The sequence below is a fragment of the Salminus brasiliensis genome, chromosome 1 (genome assembly GCF_030463535.1).
Source record: "Salminus brasiliensis chromosome 1, fSalBra1.hap2, whole genome shotgun sequence".
Classification (NCBI taxonomy): domain Eukaryota; kingdom Metazoa; phylum Chordata; class Actinopteri; order Characiformes; family Bryconidae; genus Salminus; species Salminus brasiliensis.
The window spans coordinates 97911475-97931323 of NC_132878.1; the positions used below are offsets into that span (position 1 = coordinate 97911475).

The 19849-nt window shown below is 41.7% G+C and overlaps 2 protein-coding genes and 1 non-coding gene across 4 annotated transcripts; 1 reads left to right on the forward strand and 2 right to left on the reverse strand.

The window, feature by feature from the left end:
• Positions 1–781: 781 nt before the first annotated feature.
• LOC140569584 (fucolectin-1-like) lies at positions 782–3232 on the reverse strand. 2 transcript variants are annotated; one of them, XM_072692553.1, is made up of 6 exons: positions 3195–3232; positions 3017–3093; positions 2306–2603; positions 2045–2199; positions 1147–1432; positions 782–1042 (listed from the first exon to the last, which is right to left on the reverse strand). In XM_072692553.1, exons 2-6 carry the CDS (start codon positions 3087–3089, stop codon positions 889–891), a joined length of 966 nt encoding a protein of 321 aa, XP_072548654.1. In that variant the 5' UTR covers positions 3090–3093; positions 3195–3232; the 3' UTR covers positions 782–888. The 2 variants fall into 2 exon arrangements, with proteins under 2 accessions (XP_072548654.1, XP_072548655.1); XM_072692554.1 differs by having other exon boundaries at positions 3017–3116; positions 3195–3223.
• Positions 3233–7586: 4354 nt separating this feature from the next.
• On the forward strand, positions 7587–18264 carry LOC140559571 (fucolectin-4-like). The gene is given in 4 exon segments (XM_072683146.1): positions 7587–7628; positions 16789–16904; positions 16906–17052; positions 18105–18264. Coding segments are annotated over 4 exon segments (465 nt in total).
• A 1476-nt stretch (positions 18265–19740) lies between these two features.
• Positions 19741–19848, reverse strand: LOC140538392 (U6 spliceosomal RNA). The gene has a single exon (XR_011977750.1). It is a non-coding gene; the product is annotated as a U6 spliceosomal RNA (small nuclear RNA).
• Position 19849: the final 1 nt, after the last annotated feature.

The window sequence follows — 19849 nt, forward strand, 5'->3', positions numbered from 1 at the left end:
GCACTGTTCATCCAGTAGACATTCAGTGTCATCAGCTGATTCCTATATATCATTCCCATCACCACCACAGCAGCTAATGCCTGCACCCCTCCCGTCACACACTTGGGAGTCTGATTGTGATCCAGTTATTTGAGACTTTTGTAAAGTGCATATTTAGAGTTAGATAATAGATTAACACCATTCGAGAGGGGGCAGGATTTTTTTTGAGGGGTGGCAACATATGACAGATATGATATATATGACACATATAACATACATGTACTGAACACAACTACAGTTATCACAGTTTGATGAGCAATAGTATGCACACTACAAAGCGGTGCGGGCTGCCAATTACAAACTCATTTGATGTTTCATATTTAGTTCATATTAGGAATAAGTGAGATAGAAGTATGGTAATACTAATGTAGGTGGAAATTATCAAATTATCTCATGTTTTGTAAATCTGATGAAAGCCTTGAAGCATAGGCCAAAAAGTCATGTTTTTCATTAAATAAAGATGTTTGTCAATATATATAGTATAGAGTGGAATAGCTAAAAATATTCACCTTTTTGCATCATCTATATCTGTATCTGTTTAAAGATTTAAAGACATTCTGAGAATGTTGTAAATATCTTACATTGTTAGCTGGGTTATCACTGCTTTTATACATATATTCTAAACCCAGTCTGGACTCAGAATAGGATTAGTATTGAAATAACTCATTCAAAAATCTATAAAACAATCCATAAAACATTAACAGAGCAATGAACACATCCAGAGGCATCAAGTGTAAAAGTATGAGGTTAGAGCTTTTATTTTAATTTGAAACTCAAAATTCATGCCTGTTAAGATTTGACAACAGAAAAGTGACAGAGGAATAAAACTGATCATCATTCAAAGGTTCCTCAGATCAGAGGAGCTCCATACACCTCCACCTCACACAGTGTGAGATACTCCTTCCTTCCTGGGATCACGACATTGATGTACCGCCCTTCCATCCCATTACACTCAAAGGTCATGACAGGGTTCTGCTTATCGATGGAGGAGATCACTGCACACCTGATGAGGCAAAACATAAAACTTGATTGTTACCAACAGGATCTTCTGTTTATAAAGACAGTAGTTTAAAAAGTATCTCTGTAAAATCTGAAGACGCTTTATACTTCGGGTTGTTGTTGCCGTTGTTCTCCAGACTGTCTCCGATTCTGATTTCAGCTCCAGTCAGCCTTTCGGGAACAGCATCGTGTCTGTTGGCGACAATGATTGAAAACACTTTGCGTCGTTTCTGCAGATCCAGTCTCCACCAGGGGCTGAGGTCGTCGTAGGTGTGTGTGCAGGAACCATGACCATACGCACCATCTCTGTTTCCATCAATGGCATTAGATGGAAAACCATTACCATAAAGGCTGGACTGTGTAGCTTTTCCCTTCAGTGCCACATGTGTCTCTCCTGCATAGGAAACAACATCAGTGAAGATGAAACATGCTGATTTAAGATTAAATACATGCCATTATATGGACCTTCTACAATATGATCTGTGGCCACTTCATCAGAAACCCCTTTCTGAAAGTTGTAGCTTCACATGTAGCCCATCTGTGTGCAAGTCACCCTCTAGCCCATTAGGGGTCAGTGTCTGACCACAGAGCCACTGTAGGCTGGGTATTTTTGGCTGGTGGACCCACTCTCAACCTAGCAGTTGTTTGCATTATGACCAGATTGGTCAGTAACCAGGCTTTTGGTGTATTAATTAAAAGGGTAAAGCACCTGTAAACATACACTTCTAATTGCACATCCTTAATGGAAGCACCTTTTACCCATTAAGCCTCTGGAGAAGTCATTAACGCAGAGGTTCACTTACTTTTTCTAGCCTGCACTGTGGATGTGTATTCAATATGCTCAATAATTCTGTTCATGTAGAGTTTACTAGAAACATGTTTCCAGTGAATAAAAGATCAGAAATCTGGTTTTGGAGGTACAGCAAGCTACTGTGGACAGATAAGCACTCTTTCTACAACATTGTTAGATGTGCTCAACACTGCCTGGGTTATTTTCTCTTTTCACCATCTGGAGTAGGATAGCCGTAGATCTCAACCTCACAGAGAGTCAGGAGCCGGTTTTCTGCAGGGATCACCACGTTAACATAACGACCTGAGAGGCCTTTCTCAAAGTTGAAGGTCATGGATTGTCCTGCAGGGATGGTGGAGATCACCCCAGCCCTGGAGAGGAAATAACTGGGTGTTATGTGGAGGGTCATCTTCCGTAAACCTCAAGACACATCTAGTAAATGCTGGCAACAATTACAATCACCAGAAGTTCTCTCACCAGGGATTGCTGTTCCCGTTGTCCAGTAAGGAGTTTCCGATGTGTATCTCAGCTCCGTTGATCCTCTCTGGTACAGCATCTCCTCTGTTAGTGATGGTGATGGAGGTCACTGTGTACTCGTCCAGCAGGTCCACCCTCCACCAGGGGTTGTTCTGCCACTCTGTGGCGGTGCAAGACCCGTGGTCATAGTGTGAATCAGTGTTTCCATCTATAGCATTGTAGGCATGACCGTACGGTGCCCAGGGGTTATTGACCAAGGTGGACTGAGTGGCTTTTCCATAGAGAGCGAGATTTTTAGCTGGAATGAACAGAGCAGTGCAGATTCAGTCAGTTTTAACAGTTTTAACAAACACAAAAGCATCACTGAGTCATCTGTGAGTTCTGTGAAGGTTAGTTATTTCAGGTTATTCTTATCATACACTAATGATCATTATACAGTTATTCATTTAATGATTAATGATTAATGCTAATCAATTAAAATTAATTCAGAGCTGAGAAAATTCAACTCAAACAGCAGGATATTTCACACAGATTGCTTTTTCTGTTAATAATACAAATCAGTAGGTAAGTAGGTTCAGTAGGACAGGTCAGTCATTTCTTCTCTCTATAATCGGATTATTTAATAGAGGAGCACAGCGTCCTGGTTAATGCTTGGTTTATGTGGTGGATTTTGCTTGTCTGTAACCATAAAGATGATAAACCCATGTTTACCTTTCATTGATGAAGCATCAGTGAAAGCAGCCACTGTGATCACTCCCAGCAGGTAAAACAGGTGATGATCCATTTCTCTACAAACAGATTAGATACGGTTCTGTACATCAACTGTGCTGAGATCAGACTTTTACATCAGTCTAAACATGCAGCTGCAGAACATCTCAGATCAACTCACCCAGAAGAGAAAGCTGCAGAATGAAACTGCCTCCCAGATGTGATCAGATCCACTGAAGGTCAGACAGAGCTTTATATAAAGCTTACAGAGGGAAACTCCACCCATTTTAACACCCATATAAAGTTAAAGTAAATGATTACACAACTCCCCCATCACATGGAGGGAGGCCTTACTGTTCTCACTTCTGACTTGTGACCTTGGAGGACTGCAGTATTGTTAGGACTTATAATCTCCTGTCTCTTCACAAGCAGGCAGTTAGACAGTCGCTCCACTCTGGTGCAGTGAAGCTGTTTACATTTCTGAGACTGAGAAAGAAGGGTAGGTAACTTTACTCAGAATTGTGTTTTTGTTAAGTATGTTCTCCCAGCTTTTCCAGAAGGCCTTTATATCTTTTGATGATCAGGAGCGAATTTGGAGGGGAATTCCGGACTACTTTCAACCTTTTCCGACTTTTGTTGCACACATGTTGAGTGAGTTTGCCAAGCTGAGACATCCACCGCCTGAACCAGATCAGATTGAGCCGATCTGCAAGCATGCACTAGCGAAAAACACTATTGCTCTGTATGGCTCTTGTATATCTTCTGTTTCGGATCTTCTGTTGTGTGGGATTTTCCTTAAGTCAGTCGTCTGCTATAAGTGCTCATTGCCTGGTAATACGTCTCGAACCTGCCCGGAGTGCAATCCTAAAACTACTCAGGGGGACGGGACAGGCAACCAAAGTGGTGGGTTGAGCAGGCAGTTATCCAATCACGAACGTCCCCAAAGGAAAGGGCAGCCACATGGCCGTCCGAAAAGTGGGAGGCCGTACCGGCGTGACTCTTTGCCACCACGCGATTCGCCTGACTGTGCAGAGTCTTTTGGGAGACTTCAGTGGGTTGGTTACCAATTGCCTTGGGCATATCAAGGTGATTGGTGGTTGGTGTAGCGCGACAGATAAAACCACTAGCTGCCCGTGATCTATTACACCATGTGGGAGACCAGGGTTCGATTCCCAGTCTGGGTGACTATGCTGCACTACACCAATAAGAGTACCTGGGCAAGACTCCTAACACTACAGTCACCTTGTAAGTTGCTCTGGATAAGAGCATCAGCTAAATGCCGTAAATGTAAATGTAAATACCTGAGTGGCAGAGCACCATATCCATCTTCCCCCATACTTCCCCCACTTCTCCTCTAAAGAAGAGGCTCATTGAAGAACAAATTCAGTCCATGCTTGAGGAGGGCATTATCGAACCAGCCTCGGGACCCTGGGCCGCACCGGTGGTCATTGTACCTAAACCATCAGAAGAGGCCAGATTTTGTGTAGATTATAGAAGTCTAAACAATGTAACTGTGAAGGACAAGTATCCATTGCCAAGAGTGGATGAGTCTCTCAATTTCCTGGCTCGGGGGAAGTTTATCTCCACTATTGATTTAGCTCGGGGATACTAGCAAGTTGGGGTGAAGGAGAGCTCTAGACCGAAAACTGCGTTTACATCCCACTGTGGTCTTTTCCAGTTCAGGGTCCTGCCCTTTGGCCTTTGTAATGCCCCTGCTACATTCCAGTGGGTTATCACCATCTTGGCCGGCCTTATCTACAAATGCTGTGCCGTTTACTTGGATGATATTGTTTCTCCAAGCTTTGAACAACATCTCATTGACTTGCGAAAAGTGTTCTTGAGGCTTGAGCAGGCAGGTTTGTCCCTAAAATTGGGGAAATGTCAATTTTTTTGTGATGATCTCAAATTCCTGGGTTACAAAGTCACACCCAAAGGTATCCTTCCTAATACAGATAAGATTATTGCTGTGTTGGCCTTTCCTGTGCCGTCAGATGTGAGGCAAGTCAGACAGTTTCTGGGTCTTACCAGTTACCACCGGAGGTTTGTGAACATGCCGAACCTCTGTTTGCCCTGACCCGGCACGACACCCCATTTGTGTGGTACTCAGACTGTCAGCAGGCAATAGATTATCTGAAAAGCTGCCTCACTTCAGCACTAATTTTGAGCTTCCCTGATTTGTACCGTCCGTTTTGTCTTCATACGGATGCTTGCGACATAGGGTTGGGTGCAGTGCTTATGCAGCGTGACAACGCTGGAAGAGAGGTGTCATAGCCTATGCCAGTCGAACACTTCATTAGTCTGAGAAGCCCTACTCCACAACAGAAAAGTAGTGTTTGGGTGTTATTTGGGCTCTCCAGCATTTTAGGCCATAAATTGAAGGTCTTCCAATAACCGTTTACACCGACCATAGTAGCCTGAAATGGCTCATGTCCCATCCATCTCCTTCAGGGCGCTTGGCCAGATAGTGTCTTCGCCTGCAAGACTTTGATATTCGGTTCGTCCATAAACCTGTTTATCAAAACAGAGTTCCTGCCGCCTTGTCCAGAAATCCACAGCAGGTGGACCAGGAACCTACTGATCTATTGCCTGGGTATGCCGTAGTAGTCTTGATTTGCGCTCCCAGACATTGGTGGAGCTGACAGATAAGGACCAGCTCCAGAAACTTCAAAGGGAAGACCCAGTTGTAACAGACATTCGGGAAAAGGTGGAAAACTCACTTCCTCAGAGGATGAGTGGCTAGCCAAGTTTGCTGTTCATGACGAGCTTGTATACTACCAAGACACGGGATTGAGCTGTAGCTTGCACCCATTGAGTGGCCTTAAACTGTATGTCCCAGAACGATGGAGGGTTGCTCTTAAAGTATTACCATGATCACCCAATGGCTGGTCACTTGGGGTTCACAAAGACTCTATCCAGATTAAGACAGCGCTTCTTTTGGCCAAAGATGAGAAAAGAAATGAAGTTGTACGTGCTCACATGTCCAGTGTACCAACTCACTAAGCCTTCTCTGAGAAAGCCAGCTGGTATGCTCATTCCTGTTCATGCAAATGAGCCCCGGGAAGTTGCGGGAGTAGACTTTGTGGGTCCATTACCTCGTACACAGGCGGGAAATGCATACCTCCTAGTCTTTGTTGGCTACTTCAGTAAGTGGGTGGAAGGGGCTGCTGTCAAAGAGGCGACAGCACAGGTTGCAGAAAGCAAATTTCAAAGTGAAGTCTTTGCCAGGCACGGTGCCCCTAGGTACCTGATTTCAGATTGCGGAACACCTTTCATAAGTGAATTCTTTAACCGTGTGGTGTAGGCATTGGGGACGGAACACCGGCTCACTACTGCCTACCACCCCCAAACTAACGCTACTGAGAGGGTGAACCGTATGCTTAAGACAGCAATTAGAGCGTATGTTGGTGACAAACACAACACATGGGACAAATACCTCCCATCGTTCAGTCACTTACCATACAGGAGATTTAGTTTGTCTGAAAAGTCATCCACGCTCTGATGCAGTGGCCAATCTAAGAGCTAAACTGGCTCCTATGTACAGTGGGCCTTATCGCATTGCTCAGAAGCTTTCAGAGGTCAACTACTGTTTGGCTAAAGAAGATGGTTCAGACATGGGTGCTGTGCATGTAGTCAACCTTTAGCCATTTCACACTTGGCCCACAAGTGACACTCAGACCACTACGCACCCTAAGCCAGATTCTTTGGTTAGTTTGGAGAATTCCTCTGGTAGGGCAGGTGATGACAGTTTGAGTCATAACTTCTTTGTAAAGCCAGAGCCTCAAGTCCTTGATAAGTCTATAGAGGAGGAGGAGCAATTCCTGCTAGTGCTGATTTGGTTGAACTGTCAGAGCTAGCTCATATGTTTGTAGATGATACTGACGGACCAGCTGCTCATAGCTATGACTTCAGAGAGAGACTCTCAGACACAAACAAATCTGACACTGGGTGTTTGATAAGCACTACCACTACTGGTATGGCCAGTCATTTGTCTGTGTCTGATGTTGACATTTCCACAACCCATTCTTATGAAGAGAGTGACAGCCGGGCTGGGCTGTATGTAGATGGACTAATCGCTACCACACAGACTGTTTAAATCGGGACTAACTTCTTTATTTGACCACACTGAACATGTTTTTGTTTTCTAGGCCATGTAAAAAAAAGTCTGTTTTCAGATCATACTGTGTGCATGTTTTGCAATCACATGTTTATGTTGAAAGTTTAATATTGTTAAAAAGTTGAAAAAAGTGTTTTTTAAATGTCTGAATGGTAAAGGGAACCAAGTGAGGGCAAGGAAATAAAGTTTTATACTTTTTTATTTTAGGTTGCCTGCTAAACGTACTAAGGCATGGTTTTCCAGGTAAAAAGGGGGGTTTGTGGTTATGTATTGTTGTTTCTTTGTTTCTGTACTCTGTCTGTAATATATGTAGTATTCCCTGCAATTACCATGTATGGTACGACACAGCTTGTTTGTAGACGGCTGGGGTCAGACCTTTTTTGTTTGGGAGGGAATATGTAACGGTCACTTTAAGGAGGGGTACAGTGTGCATGTGCATGGTGAGAACCAGAGCGAATAATGGAGAGTGTGGAGAAAAACGTGGGAGAGTGTGTGCGTGTGGTGAACTGTGCTGGGTTGTAGCTTGGGTTCTCCAGCTGGTGTTGTCTGGGAAGTTGTGACGAGCGAAGTCTAGGTGCTCTTATTGCTCATTAAAACTGAGTCTGAAACCCCTGCACGACGTGTTCCCTGCGTGTCTCTTCATGGAGCTAAGTATTCACCTCTCCACAAGAGCACCTACCTAATACCATACTTCCATTCTTTACAACGGCAAACAATACTCTGTTCTAATTCCTGTAATCCAGTGAGAGACCGAGTTCTTTACCAGTAGCAGCAGGAAAACCTTTCCTCCTCTTGGCCAGAGGGAGGTTAATCAGTGCTAGGACAGCAGTCAGCAGGGAGATGCAGGTGTAGAGGAAGGACTGTAGGACTTAAGAAAGAAACACAGCTCTAGGGTCAGACAACCCTTGAAAATGTAGGTAGAAGCATTTAATTGCAAATGGGGAGCCTTGAAGAGCTGTCTTGGAAGGATGGCCGGTCGAAGAATTTCCCAGTAGATGGAACTCCAAAGAGCACTGGACTGGAAAGAGGATATATGATTGTCCTTTCATTTAGTTATTTTATTAATAATTTATTAAATACTTATTATATGATTAAGTAACATTAAAGATAACTGATACCTGTTCAAAACTGTAATTGTAATGTAATCCAGAAGTATCGTAATCTGATTACTTTTAGTTACTTTTGAATTACTTGTCTTTTTAAATTCAAATGAAAAACTTAACATTGAAAGTCAGATTAAACAGTTCATTCTCACATCCTCATGAAACAAATCTCTACAATGGTGCTACAAACGGTTCTTTGAGTGATGCCACAGAAGAACCACTTTAGGTTCCATAAATAACCATTTCTGTAAAAGAGATGTGTGTGAAGAACCTTTTAAAGATTTAAAAAGTAATTGTCAAGGTTCTTCACCAATTTAATATATCCTCATCAGGAGCATGCCCAGGCATTGTAGGGAGGTCATACAGGAACGTGGAGGCCACACACAATACTGAGCCTCATTTTGACTTGTTTTAAGGACATTACATTAAAGTTGGATCAGCCTGTAGTGTGTTTTTCCACTTTAATTTTGTGTGTGACTCCAAATCCAGGCCTCCATTGGTTAATAAATTTGATTTACATGGATGATTTTTGTGTGATTTTGTTGTCAGCACATTCAACTTTGTACAAAACAAAGTATTTAATGAGAATATTTCATACCTTTCAGATCTAGAATGTGTTATTTGAGTGTTCCCTTTATTTTTTTGAGCAGTGTATATATTAACCACTTTATTATGCATAAAATGTGATGAACAACAAGTGTAGTACAGAAAACACATAAAAAATAATAATAATAATAATAAAGAGTATACAGCATACAGATTCAGTCAGTTTTAAACAAACATATTCATCAGCATCAGCATCATTCAGTCATCTGTGAGTTCTGTGGGTCAGGTTAGTTATTTTATTCTACATTTATGATCTTGAATTGTTTTTTTTGTTTTTTTTAGAAATTCTGTAAATCACTTCAGAGCTGAGTAAACACTTTTTTTTAATGTAGCATGTATTGGGTTTCTATTAATAATAAAATCTGTGGTAAATCAGTGGTAATCAGGTAACTTGTTAAATAGAACAAACACCACATTACATTGATAGATCATTCAATTCAATGTTATTTATAGAGGGTTTTTTTTTACAAGAAACGTTGTCACAAAGCAGCTTTACAGAGATCCAGGTCCGAGCCTCTTTTGAGTGGCAACAGTGGCAAGATAAAACTCCCTCAGGCAGAGAGGAAGAAACCTAGAGAGGAAACAAAACTCAAAAGAGGAACCTGTCCTCCTCAGGTCGACACCGGATCAGAATAAACAGCAAAACAGGAATAAAAACAACAATAAAACTGAACTGAATTAAGAGAAATAAAATGATAAATGTGGCATCAATCCTGTCATGGCGTGTGCGGAGAGATGGAGCTAAGCAAAGTTTTATTTCAACACAGCAGAGAAACAAAAGAGGGTGCAATGAAAACAATGAGCAGCAAACTAATGCCCAAAACAGGAAATCAAACAGAACGTGACAAACCAAGTGGTGAAAACAGCAAACCTGGGACTTGGAGGAGCTGGGAGTGACAGGAGATGAGCAGGAGATAACAGCGATGTAAACTAGGGACGGGGACAACCGAAACCCACAAGCCTAGCTTGGGATGCAGGGAAAACTAGAACTGAGAACCAGAGCTGTGCTCTGTGAAAACAAAAGGGGTATCCGGAGAACCAGCTGCCTGGCCAGATAACAGGGCAAGCCGTTGAATATGAGTATGCCGTGACTACCTCGTGAACTAGAAAGAACGTAACGTGCTTGCCTCTAGAACCAGACTTAGAGATAACTCAAACCAGATCCGAATACCAGCCAACATGAACACGCCACGATCACGTGGAGGACGGCGGAGAGTAGCAGAAAGAGAGCTATTTAAATGCTCCCAGGAAACAAAGCGGAAGTCCTGGGCCTGTGGGCGGCGACCTGTGATCGCCCCAGGGGAGGGAGCAATAGCGAAGGCCTGACAAATCCAAAAGATGAAAATGTGAGTGAATGATAAAGTTCTGCAGATAAACAGTCAAAAGCAGAGTCCTGCAGTGAGCTGAGGATTGAATAAGAGACAAATTAAATTATTAGAAAAACCTACTGGGTCATCTTAGCATGTTGTACTAATAAAATAAATGTCATCTTTTTCAAGTTCATGATAGCCCTTTAATGGACATACAGATATATAAAGAGAATATCTTGTAATGAATTAGTAGCACAAAAGAAAATACTGAAACACTGCAGATTTTACAAGTTTTTCCTCCTACAAAGAATGGAGAGGTCGTAGATACACTTTAACTGTGAGAGACAGAATCTAAAAAAAATCCAGAAAATAACATTACATGATTTTTAAACAACAAGGTTGACAAGATTGGGTTATATGGCATTTATCAAAGCAGTTCATTAAGGTAATTTTCCTTTAAGTTTATTCCAATGTAATTTTGTAGTTGTAGTAAAATATGTTGAGAGGTGTGCATAGCATTAAAACCAAAAATACAAAAATACTCTACAATATACACTCTACAAATATGAATAAAGCTTATAAATGGTGGAAGCTGAGAATAATCTACCTCTCCCAATAGTTTAGTGACAAAGGGCGATTTGAAAATTGGTTATGATTACTTAGTTACTGAGTAACTGTAGCATCAACTGTGGTGGAACAGCTGTGAAGACAAGAGTCTTGGAGACTCTGACATTCCATAAACTGAATGGGTTTATTACCTTTGCAAAGAGAAACCTGAAGTACAACATCAAAAACAAGGACATGAGAGCCCAAAAGACAGAAGCATGCATCCATCATTTCTACATAACATTTGAGGGGGCGGGGCTTTCTGGGACAGATAAGCAAAGATAAGCATCTTTGGTAAGAGCTGTGTTTTGTCATCCTCGCCCTGGGCCTCTTTGTACTTCCCCATTCACCCAGACATAACATACACTAGAACTCTGTTACTGCATAAGTTACTGGAATATGGAAGAACTTTTATACTTAGCAGTTGCTTAACTAGCACTCAGTGTACTCAAGAGTATGCAAAGCACAGAGATTATAAGGTCAAGATATACACTGTATGGGCAAGAGTATTGGGAAACTACAGGAGCTTTTCTGATACCCCATTCTAACCATTCTAACTAGGCTGTATTAATCTGTAGCTGGTCCTAAACTCTACCAGCAGCAGCAGGTGTGAAGCTCTGCATCAGTTGGAGGCTTTTCTGCCCTCTGTTCTGAGCTCAGCACTCGGCCCTGACCCCGCTCTGTAACTTTACGTGGTCTGACAGACACTCGGTGGCTGAGCTGCTCTCTGTGAGCTGTTCCTCCTAAACTCTTCCACTGTTCAATAATAACACCACTCACAGCTGATGGAGGAAGATCTAGGAGGGAGAAAATTTCACCAGCTCACTTGTTTTTGTTGGTGCAGCGGTGTCTCCTATTACATACAGAACCACGCTGGAGTTCAGTGAGCTCTTTAGAACCTCCCGTTCTTTCACTGATGTGTGGAAGAAAGGCAGACTGCAGGGCTAGAGGCTGGATTTTATTCACCTGTGGCAATGGTACTGAATGAAACACCTGATTTCAATGACTTAGAAATATCCCAATATTTTGGTATATTATATATACAATATAGTGTATATATAAGGTTATCAGAAAACAGTTTACAGATTACTTGGAATTATATTACTGATCATCTGACAATTATACATTTTCCCTTAACCAATGTTATGTTTTTGTTAAGCTGTGGTGTAAATACTCCTTGTTTGAAAAAGTCTTGGTAATATTAAAGAGAGCAGTGGGTGAATGACACCAAGAGGTGAGGTTGTTGGCTTTTTTCTAAATATTATATCTGTTCATTCTAACATTTGAAGCATCCCCAAACTCTCCTAAACCACTGGGCACGGCTTGGAAGGTAGAAAATCCAGCTCTAAGGATGTAATATGGGATTTGATAGTTTCAATCTTACATTTAAAAAGTGGTAGAATTCTCACACTGCCATGAGGATAATATTCAAACCCAAGTGAAGGTTGAAGCAGAGCATTAAAAGTGCCAAACAAAACTTTAGGTCTGTCACAGTTTTTAACTATAATGCACAATCAGTATACTTACCTAGTGGATTTAACAGATAGTTAAGTAGCTAAGCAACTTTTAAAAAAGGTTATATGTAGTCTTCTACAAGCCTGAGTAATTTTCTCATTGGCTGAATTTAACTGAACTCTAGGTTTGATAAGGGCAACAGTATCAAGAACAGCTGAACAATTGGGATGAGCAAAACCATTTACAAAAAATCACTAGCTGTGCATGAACTGACATACATAGACAAACAACATTAAATCAGGAACATGGAAGTGCCCAGTAAAAGCTGAGCTAAGCACAACTGCTCTATAATCAGAGAACCTAGCCTCTTCAACATCCAATGTGTCAAAACTAGTTGAAAATTATGGATATAACTATATATGCATAACTATATATGATAAAACTGAGGTTTACCTTTCATAGATGAAGCATCGGTGGAAGCAGCCACTGTAATCACTCCCAGCAGGTAAAACAGGTGATGATCCATTTCTCTACAAACAGATCAGATAGAGTCGTCTCTCGGATGTGATCAGATTCACTGAAGCTCACCTTGTGTCAGGCAGAGCTTTATAGAAGGCTTAAAAAGGGGAACTCCACCAATTTAGACTAAAGGTTGACCTCACTAGAATGCCTCAGGCTCCATAAACAACATTTTATCATCATAACTTGTGAGAATGAACTTATCAACAATTGCAGTAAGAGAACCCATACCCCTCCTGATCAGGAGGAGGTTAATCAACCGTACTTGAAGCTCGAAGGGCTCTTGGTGCAGACCAGCTTTTGACCATTGCCATCAAGTACGGAGGGGCTGGTCCAGTCTTGGCTTTGTAGGCCAGCGTCAGGGTTTTGAATCTGATGGACTTGTCAGAGTGCTCTCAATGTGGTGAGAGGAAAATTAAGCAAGGGCTCAATTCAGGTTGAATGGACTGTGTAAAGTATTATAGTTGGGGTTGGGACAAAATTGTTAATGTTAATGTTGACACATGCATTCATTGGCTGATGTACTGATTAGAACATCTGATGTTTCTTTTGTAATGACTCAACTCATTATAGTGTCCTAGAGGAGCAACTGCTCCGTTTAACTGAGGTTTTCGGGGAATGCTTGCATGGAAGGGGACATTTAAAAGGGGTAGATGTGAAAGTAGGACTATGCACAACAGTGTTGCTTTGATAAGGAAGTTACCCTAAAGCTGCTTGTTGCTTGTTGTTGCAGGATAAAGAGCATGTGTATAGAAATAGCTGTTGGTGCATTTATCTCATTTATAAAACATTCATGAACTCTTTAAAGAGTCTTTCATGTTCACAGTTTATTACAATGAGGAAATATGGGTAATCAGTAATTATCAGTAGTTATCAGCAACAAGGAAGAAAAGATAAGTAAAAAAAATGGAAAGACGCACGGTTCTAAGACCCCTTCTGTTATCGAACTTATTACAGAATAGTTTTATAACTTATTTTGTGACCATAAATACAAGCTTGTTTCATTCGTCAGGCTCAAACAATGCTCTGTGGGCTTTTCTGAGAGCTTCTGCAGCTTCATCAAGGTGATTCTCAGATTTCTGATGTATTCATAGTAATTGTGTCAGAAAATAGTATTATAAACATGCCAATATATTTATATATTTATGCACAATTAAAATATTGGACAGAAATTACATTCATGTTGTGTATTCATTTTTCTTCTTTTTTGTTTTTTTTTAGAAAAATGGATCATTACATATTTTACATGTTTGGGATCATTGCAGTGACTGGTTTCATTGATGGATTTTATTCCATAAAAAGTAATAAAACATACATTTACATACAAGCATTTATTGTACATATTGCACAATATAAACAGAGTAAGACTTTTTATGGTTATGGTTGTGACTCATGATTATGAGTATGGTTTTGAGGAACATATACTGGGTAGTTATTAATGTCTAATTTTGCAATAAAATATTACTTCATATCATAATGTCAAAATCTGTATTTGAGGAATGACATGCATTCATTCCAGTTAGAAACACATGTAATGGCCAGTGTAGTGTGTGTCGGTGTGTAGCTAAGTTTGTTTGTGCTGGACACAACAAAGACCACTGGACCAAGCTCTTTCATTTATCATGTATTTCTGTAAGGAATGCCTCTGGGGAGCTTTGGATGGTTCTAGTTCATGTAAAGTCGTCTTCTATGAATGTTTATCTATCCCTTATATAAAATAGGAAAGCACAGGTATTTTGTATATTATATGTTTTAAAATGAGAGAGATATTTTGCCACCCTGGCCTTTCTTTAAATTCAGAAATTTAAGATCCATGGGACTGTTATTTTATATCACACCCTTCTTTTTCTTAAAGCACTTGAAGAATTATTATTTAGCCAGTCACCTGAGAGCTGCCCTCTTTGCCCAAACAGCTGTTTTCAGGGTTCTGATGCAGTAAACCTCCATCCTCCATTCTCAACTTCAGAGCAGTTTCAAATATTTCTAAAAAAGATACTAAAAATTTCTTTTAAAAAAAGGAATCGGTTTCAGCCTGGCAGGATGTACACCTGTCAAAAAGCAGGGGTTTAATACTGTGACACATCATAAACCTCAGAATCTAAATAAACAGACCACACCAGTAAACCAGATCAAACAGAGCAATGGTCAAAAAGCAGCATTGCAGGAAACACAGGATTCAGAACAGTAAGGGACAGTAAAAGAGGGCCAGAACCATTTAATCACTATATGCTCTTGTGAGTTAATTAACAAGGTGACTGGATCTTTACTGATGGTGAAATGTGGTGTAACTGTGACTCTTTTCTTTTGGGGCACCTGATCAGTTGGAGTCGTTGGAAAGTCTTGGAAACCCTTGTGCACAGGCTGCAAGGAACCAGAAGCTGAAACACCAACCTCCCTAAAACTGTTGTCTCCCAGTGTAGCCCATAACACTGCCTCATAAGGAACAGCTTTAATGATGGGGCCATGGGGTGTAACATTCGACCGCTCTGGACTCCTTCCACCACTGGAGCACAAGGGTGAGCACAGGATCATCACCCTGAGCTGGTTATTCTTAAGAAAGTTTAACAAAAATAGATAAATGACATTCATACTGCTCTCACATCACCAGATCTGAGGTAACGCTTTGGCATTCATGTTTTTAAGTAGGTGAGATATTTATGAATGGTAAGGTATACCATACTACCTCAGAAGTGGCTGATAGGCCTCAGTCTGCAGAGGTTTGAAACCAGATGTTTAGATTTTAATTGCTTTACTGGGAGTTGAGCAATCATTTAGCAGCTCTCTAAATTCTCCTATGTGTAGTGTAATAAGAGATTATTGAGTAAGCGGGAAAGATGCTGGGACCTACCAGGGACTAACTCTTAATGAAAAGAGGAACTATATTGTACATGTCAGCATGTGCTGTTGAAAGTTCACCAGATGGTTCCTCACGATTATAACACACGAGTAGAAAGACCTCATTATTAGTATTTTTTCAATAGTAGTTTGGAAATCATGAATTGGGTAACAATACATGTGTATCAATAAGTGTAATGTGTCAAGTATGGGTCTGAGCAGGAGGTAGGTTAGATAACTATGTATGTGATGCCAATGCAGACGTGCTCTGAAATACAGTCTGTTCTTACTGGGCTTACACAGTCTTTAAACTTTCAATTTCAGAAGGTTAACTGGGTAAACATAATAATATTAATAAGGGGAGCAAAATTAAAAAAACGAGAAACGGATATTCAGAAAGGCAAACGAGGGAAAAGGATGATTGGGTATGTTTAGCTTAGTGTACTGGAAGCCAGGTGAAAACCAGCAACCCACTGAACCAAAGAGCAGTGTGTCACCACTGCATTTACAGAGGAGGTGCAAAAAAGAAGTAAAAAAAACACTCCAAGAAGTGGTGGGGAAAAACGTCAGGAACGGCAAACAAAGAAGACACACAAAATGCTGCACTCAAACAAAGATAGACAATAAATTTCAAACAAGATTCAACAAAAAAACACCCTCAGCCTAGAGGCTGAGAATAAGGATGCCTCATGTTTTACCTGCTGGTGATGGTAACCATCAGTGCTTTCCCTGAATTGGCAGCCACGAAAGGTACGCATTGCCCTTACATATACGTGTTGTAGGTTCTTTTTTGTATGGCTCCCTGGATGAATCTCTCTTCAGTTCCCCACCCCTCCCACCACACTAAATAATTACCTACCTCTAATTACCTAATTTCTTTATATTTTACAGAACAAATCTGGACTGCACAGCCAAAAAACCTTGCATTTTATGGGGCAGTGGTGGCTCAGCGGTTAGAGCGCCAGGATATCGATAACAGGGTTGTGGGTTCGATTCACGGGCTCGGCAAGCTGCCACTGTTGGGCCCTTGAGCAACGCCCTTTACCCTCTCTGCTCCCCGGGCGCTGGAGTTGGCTGCCCACCGCTCTGGGTGTGTGTGTACTCACTGCCCCTAACACATGTGTGTGTGTGAGTATGTGTTCACTACCAGATGGGTTAAATGCGGAGGACACATTTCGCTGTACAGTCCACACTGTACAGTGACAAATACGTGCAAAAGCCACTTAGTCCACCCTGGTTAATAACCCCTGGGCGCCATACGGTCATGCCTACAACGCTATAGATGGAAACACTGATTCAAACTACAACCATGGGTCCGCCGGGTGCCACTGAGTGGCAGAAAAAACCCTGGTGGAGAGTGGACCTGCTGGATGAGAACACAGTGACCTCCATCAGCATCACTAACAGAGGAGACTCTGCACCAGAGAGAATCAATGGAGCTGAGATACACATCGGAAACTCCTTACTGGACAATGGGAACAGCAATCCTCTGTGCTTACATCTGTCTCTGCATCCAAGCTCACAACCATGACATCTGGAGTAATTCTTGATGACCAGCTTCCGACCGCTGGCCGGACCTGGTAGGTGGCAGCTGGTTTGACGCAGGTAGAGGGGACAGAAAGAGAAAGTTAGTTCTGAGAGGAATTTTATGGAGGGCGGAGAATGTTGAGCATCCGCATCACAGTGTGTCTGACGACTCCGGCAGGTCTGATTATAACAGCCTAATTAAAAGGAGAGAGCCAGAAGGTAACACGGACACGGGTGCACCCTGAAAACACCAGCATCTATCTGCTCCACCGTCAAGAAACCTGAGTGATCACGTGTAAGCAGCGAGACGACAGCTCCAGCATCTCAGTGTACTACAATTCCCTGGGTCCGCAAACTCCTGGACCTTCAACCTTTATCTAAGAAACATTAATTACCAAAAGCTAAACTAAACATATGAGTTTCAGCCTAGATTTAAAGATTGAGACTGTGTCTGAGTCCCGAACATTATCTGGAAGGTTATTCCAGAGTTGGGGGGCTTTATAAGAAAAGGCTCTTCCCCCTGCTGAGGTTTTCTGAATTTTGGGCATGAGTAAGAGGCCAGCACCCTGAGATCTAAGTAGTCTTGATGGTTCGTAGTATACAATAAGACCCCGCAGGTACTCAGGAGCGAGGCCATGTAGGGCCTTATATCAAATCAAACTCAAATCAAATTTTATTTGTCACATCCATAGTAATACACAGTATAACTTGCAGTGAAATGCTTTTTTGACAGTCTGCCCACATCAAAGCTATTCAATAAGATCTAAATTTAAACTAAACCTTTAAAGTGCAAAAAAAATTAAATAAATAAAATAAAAGTTACATTTAAGTTAAATTTAAGTCAAAAAATAAAATATAAAAATATGAAAATATAGAAATATAGAGGTTCCAAAATGAACGCTTTTCAGTACTATTTAAAACCATTATTGCCAAGAGTGTAGTAAAAATGACCTGTCATTTGCAGATATTCCTGAAATGTATGTTTACATATGTACTGTGTTGTCTATTCTCTTTAGTGCTAGGGTGATCGGCACCATCCCAGCAGAAAAATCCATGATCTTCAAGTTTGAGAAAGGATTCTCAGGTTGTTACGTTAACGTGGTCATCCCTGGAAATAACCAGCTTCTGACTCCCTGTGAGGTCGAGGTCTATGGTTATCCCACTCCAGATCAGTAATTAGATACTGATGAAGGGAAGTTGCAGAACCTTATCAAGGACTGACTTCAGCTCTATGTTCACAGATGGAAAAACGAAGCATATCAAGAAAAGAACACCGTCCCTACTGTGAAACATGGAGGAGGCTCTGTTATGTTCTGGGGCTGCTTTGCTGCATCTGGCGCAGGGTGTCTTGAATCTGTGCAGGGTACAATGAAATCTGAAGAGTATCAAGGGATTCTAGACAGAAATGTGCTGCCCAGTGTCAGAAAGCTTGGTCTCAGTCACAGGTCATGGGTCTTGCAACAGGATAATGACTCAAAACACACAGCTGAAAACCCCCAAGAATGGCTAAGAGGAAAACATTGGACTATTCTGAAGTGGCCTTCTATGAGCCCTGACCTAAGTCCTATTGAGCATCTTTGGATGGAGCTGAAACATGCCGTCTGGAAAAGGCACCCTTCAAACCTGAGACAACTGGAGCAGTTTGCTCATGAGGATTGCATCTTCAGGTTTGGTCTGCCTAGCCATTTATGGTTCAGCGGCCGGTTCCCCAGCTCTCTCCCCCCAGTTTTGAGTAGTCTCTGCGAGATTCACACGTGTCCTTAGTTTTCCCCTTAGTCTCCCCAGGCACTGCCTGGAAGGTTTGTTTGTATTTTTGCCATTCTCCCTATCCTGCTCACCCAGCTCAGCTCTCAGAGCACCCCGGTCTCAGGTGTGCTTTGTGTTTGCCCGTTTGGTTGTCAAGTTTATGTTGCTTTCCTATTTAAGTCATTTAGTTGCTGCTTTACTTGCTTTTGTTTGTACTGTGTATTTCCCCCCTTTTATGTTTTTAAAAGTACTTGCATTGACCCCATCATGGGGCAGTGGTGGCTCAGTGGTTAGAGCACCGGGATATCGATAACAGGGTTGTCGATTCCCGGGCTCAGCAAGCTGCCACTGTCACTGCCACTGTCACTGCCACTAAGGCCCTTTACCCTCTCTGCTCCCTGGGCACTGGAGTTGGCTGCCCACCGCTCTGGGGGTGTGTGTGGGTGTGTGTGTGTGTGTGTGTGTGTGTGTGTGAGTGTGTGTTCACTACCAGATGGGTTAAATGTGGAGGACACATTTCGCTGTACAGTGTACAGTGACAAATATGTGCACCTTTATCTCTGTGAGTGTTCATCCCCTAACCAGCCATGACAGACTGAAGTGCTTGAAAAGCATCACTGCCTGTCAAATTCTGAGTCCCCTTTACTGAGCGCTGAAGTTGACTTTATTTCTGTGTATTCAGATAACTTTCTTTAATATCTTTCCAACAGTGGAGAGAAAAAGGTTAATGTATGTAAATGATCAGTAATATTTATTTAGACAGGCCGAGGCATGAGGACACCATAGCCCTACATTTGAACCTGAGTGAAAGATTCATGTGGAGTCCCTGCGTGCAGTGCTCTTTACTTAGCAGCCCTCGCAGGCAATTTTCATGCATTCATATACTATCCTTAAGGAGCTACAGGGAGAAGCGGGGATGTGCTATATTTACAGTTATCCTTTTGCAGGTGCCATGCTAATCTTCTCTGTATCGATCCAATTTTATTATTATAAGTGCTGCCATTGGAAGAACACT

What these genes read in the sequence shown, in the direction of transcription:
- LOC140569584 (XM_072692553.1), bottom strand. Translation starts at nt 3,089, where the DNA reads ATGGATCATCACCTGTTTTACCTGCTGGGAGTGATCACAGTGGCTGCT. An exon ending in TGATGCTTCATCAATGAAAG is followed by an intron (nt 2,604 to 3,016) that starts GTAAACATGGGT and finishes TGTTCATTCCAG; the next exon opens with CTAAAAATCTCGCTCTCTAT. An exon ending in AACGGCAACAACAACCCGAA is followed by an intron (nt 1,043 to 1,146) that starts GTATAAAGCGTC and finishes TTGCCTCATCAG; the next exon opens with GTGTGCAGTGATCTCCTCCA.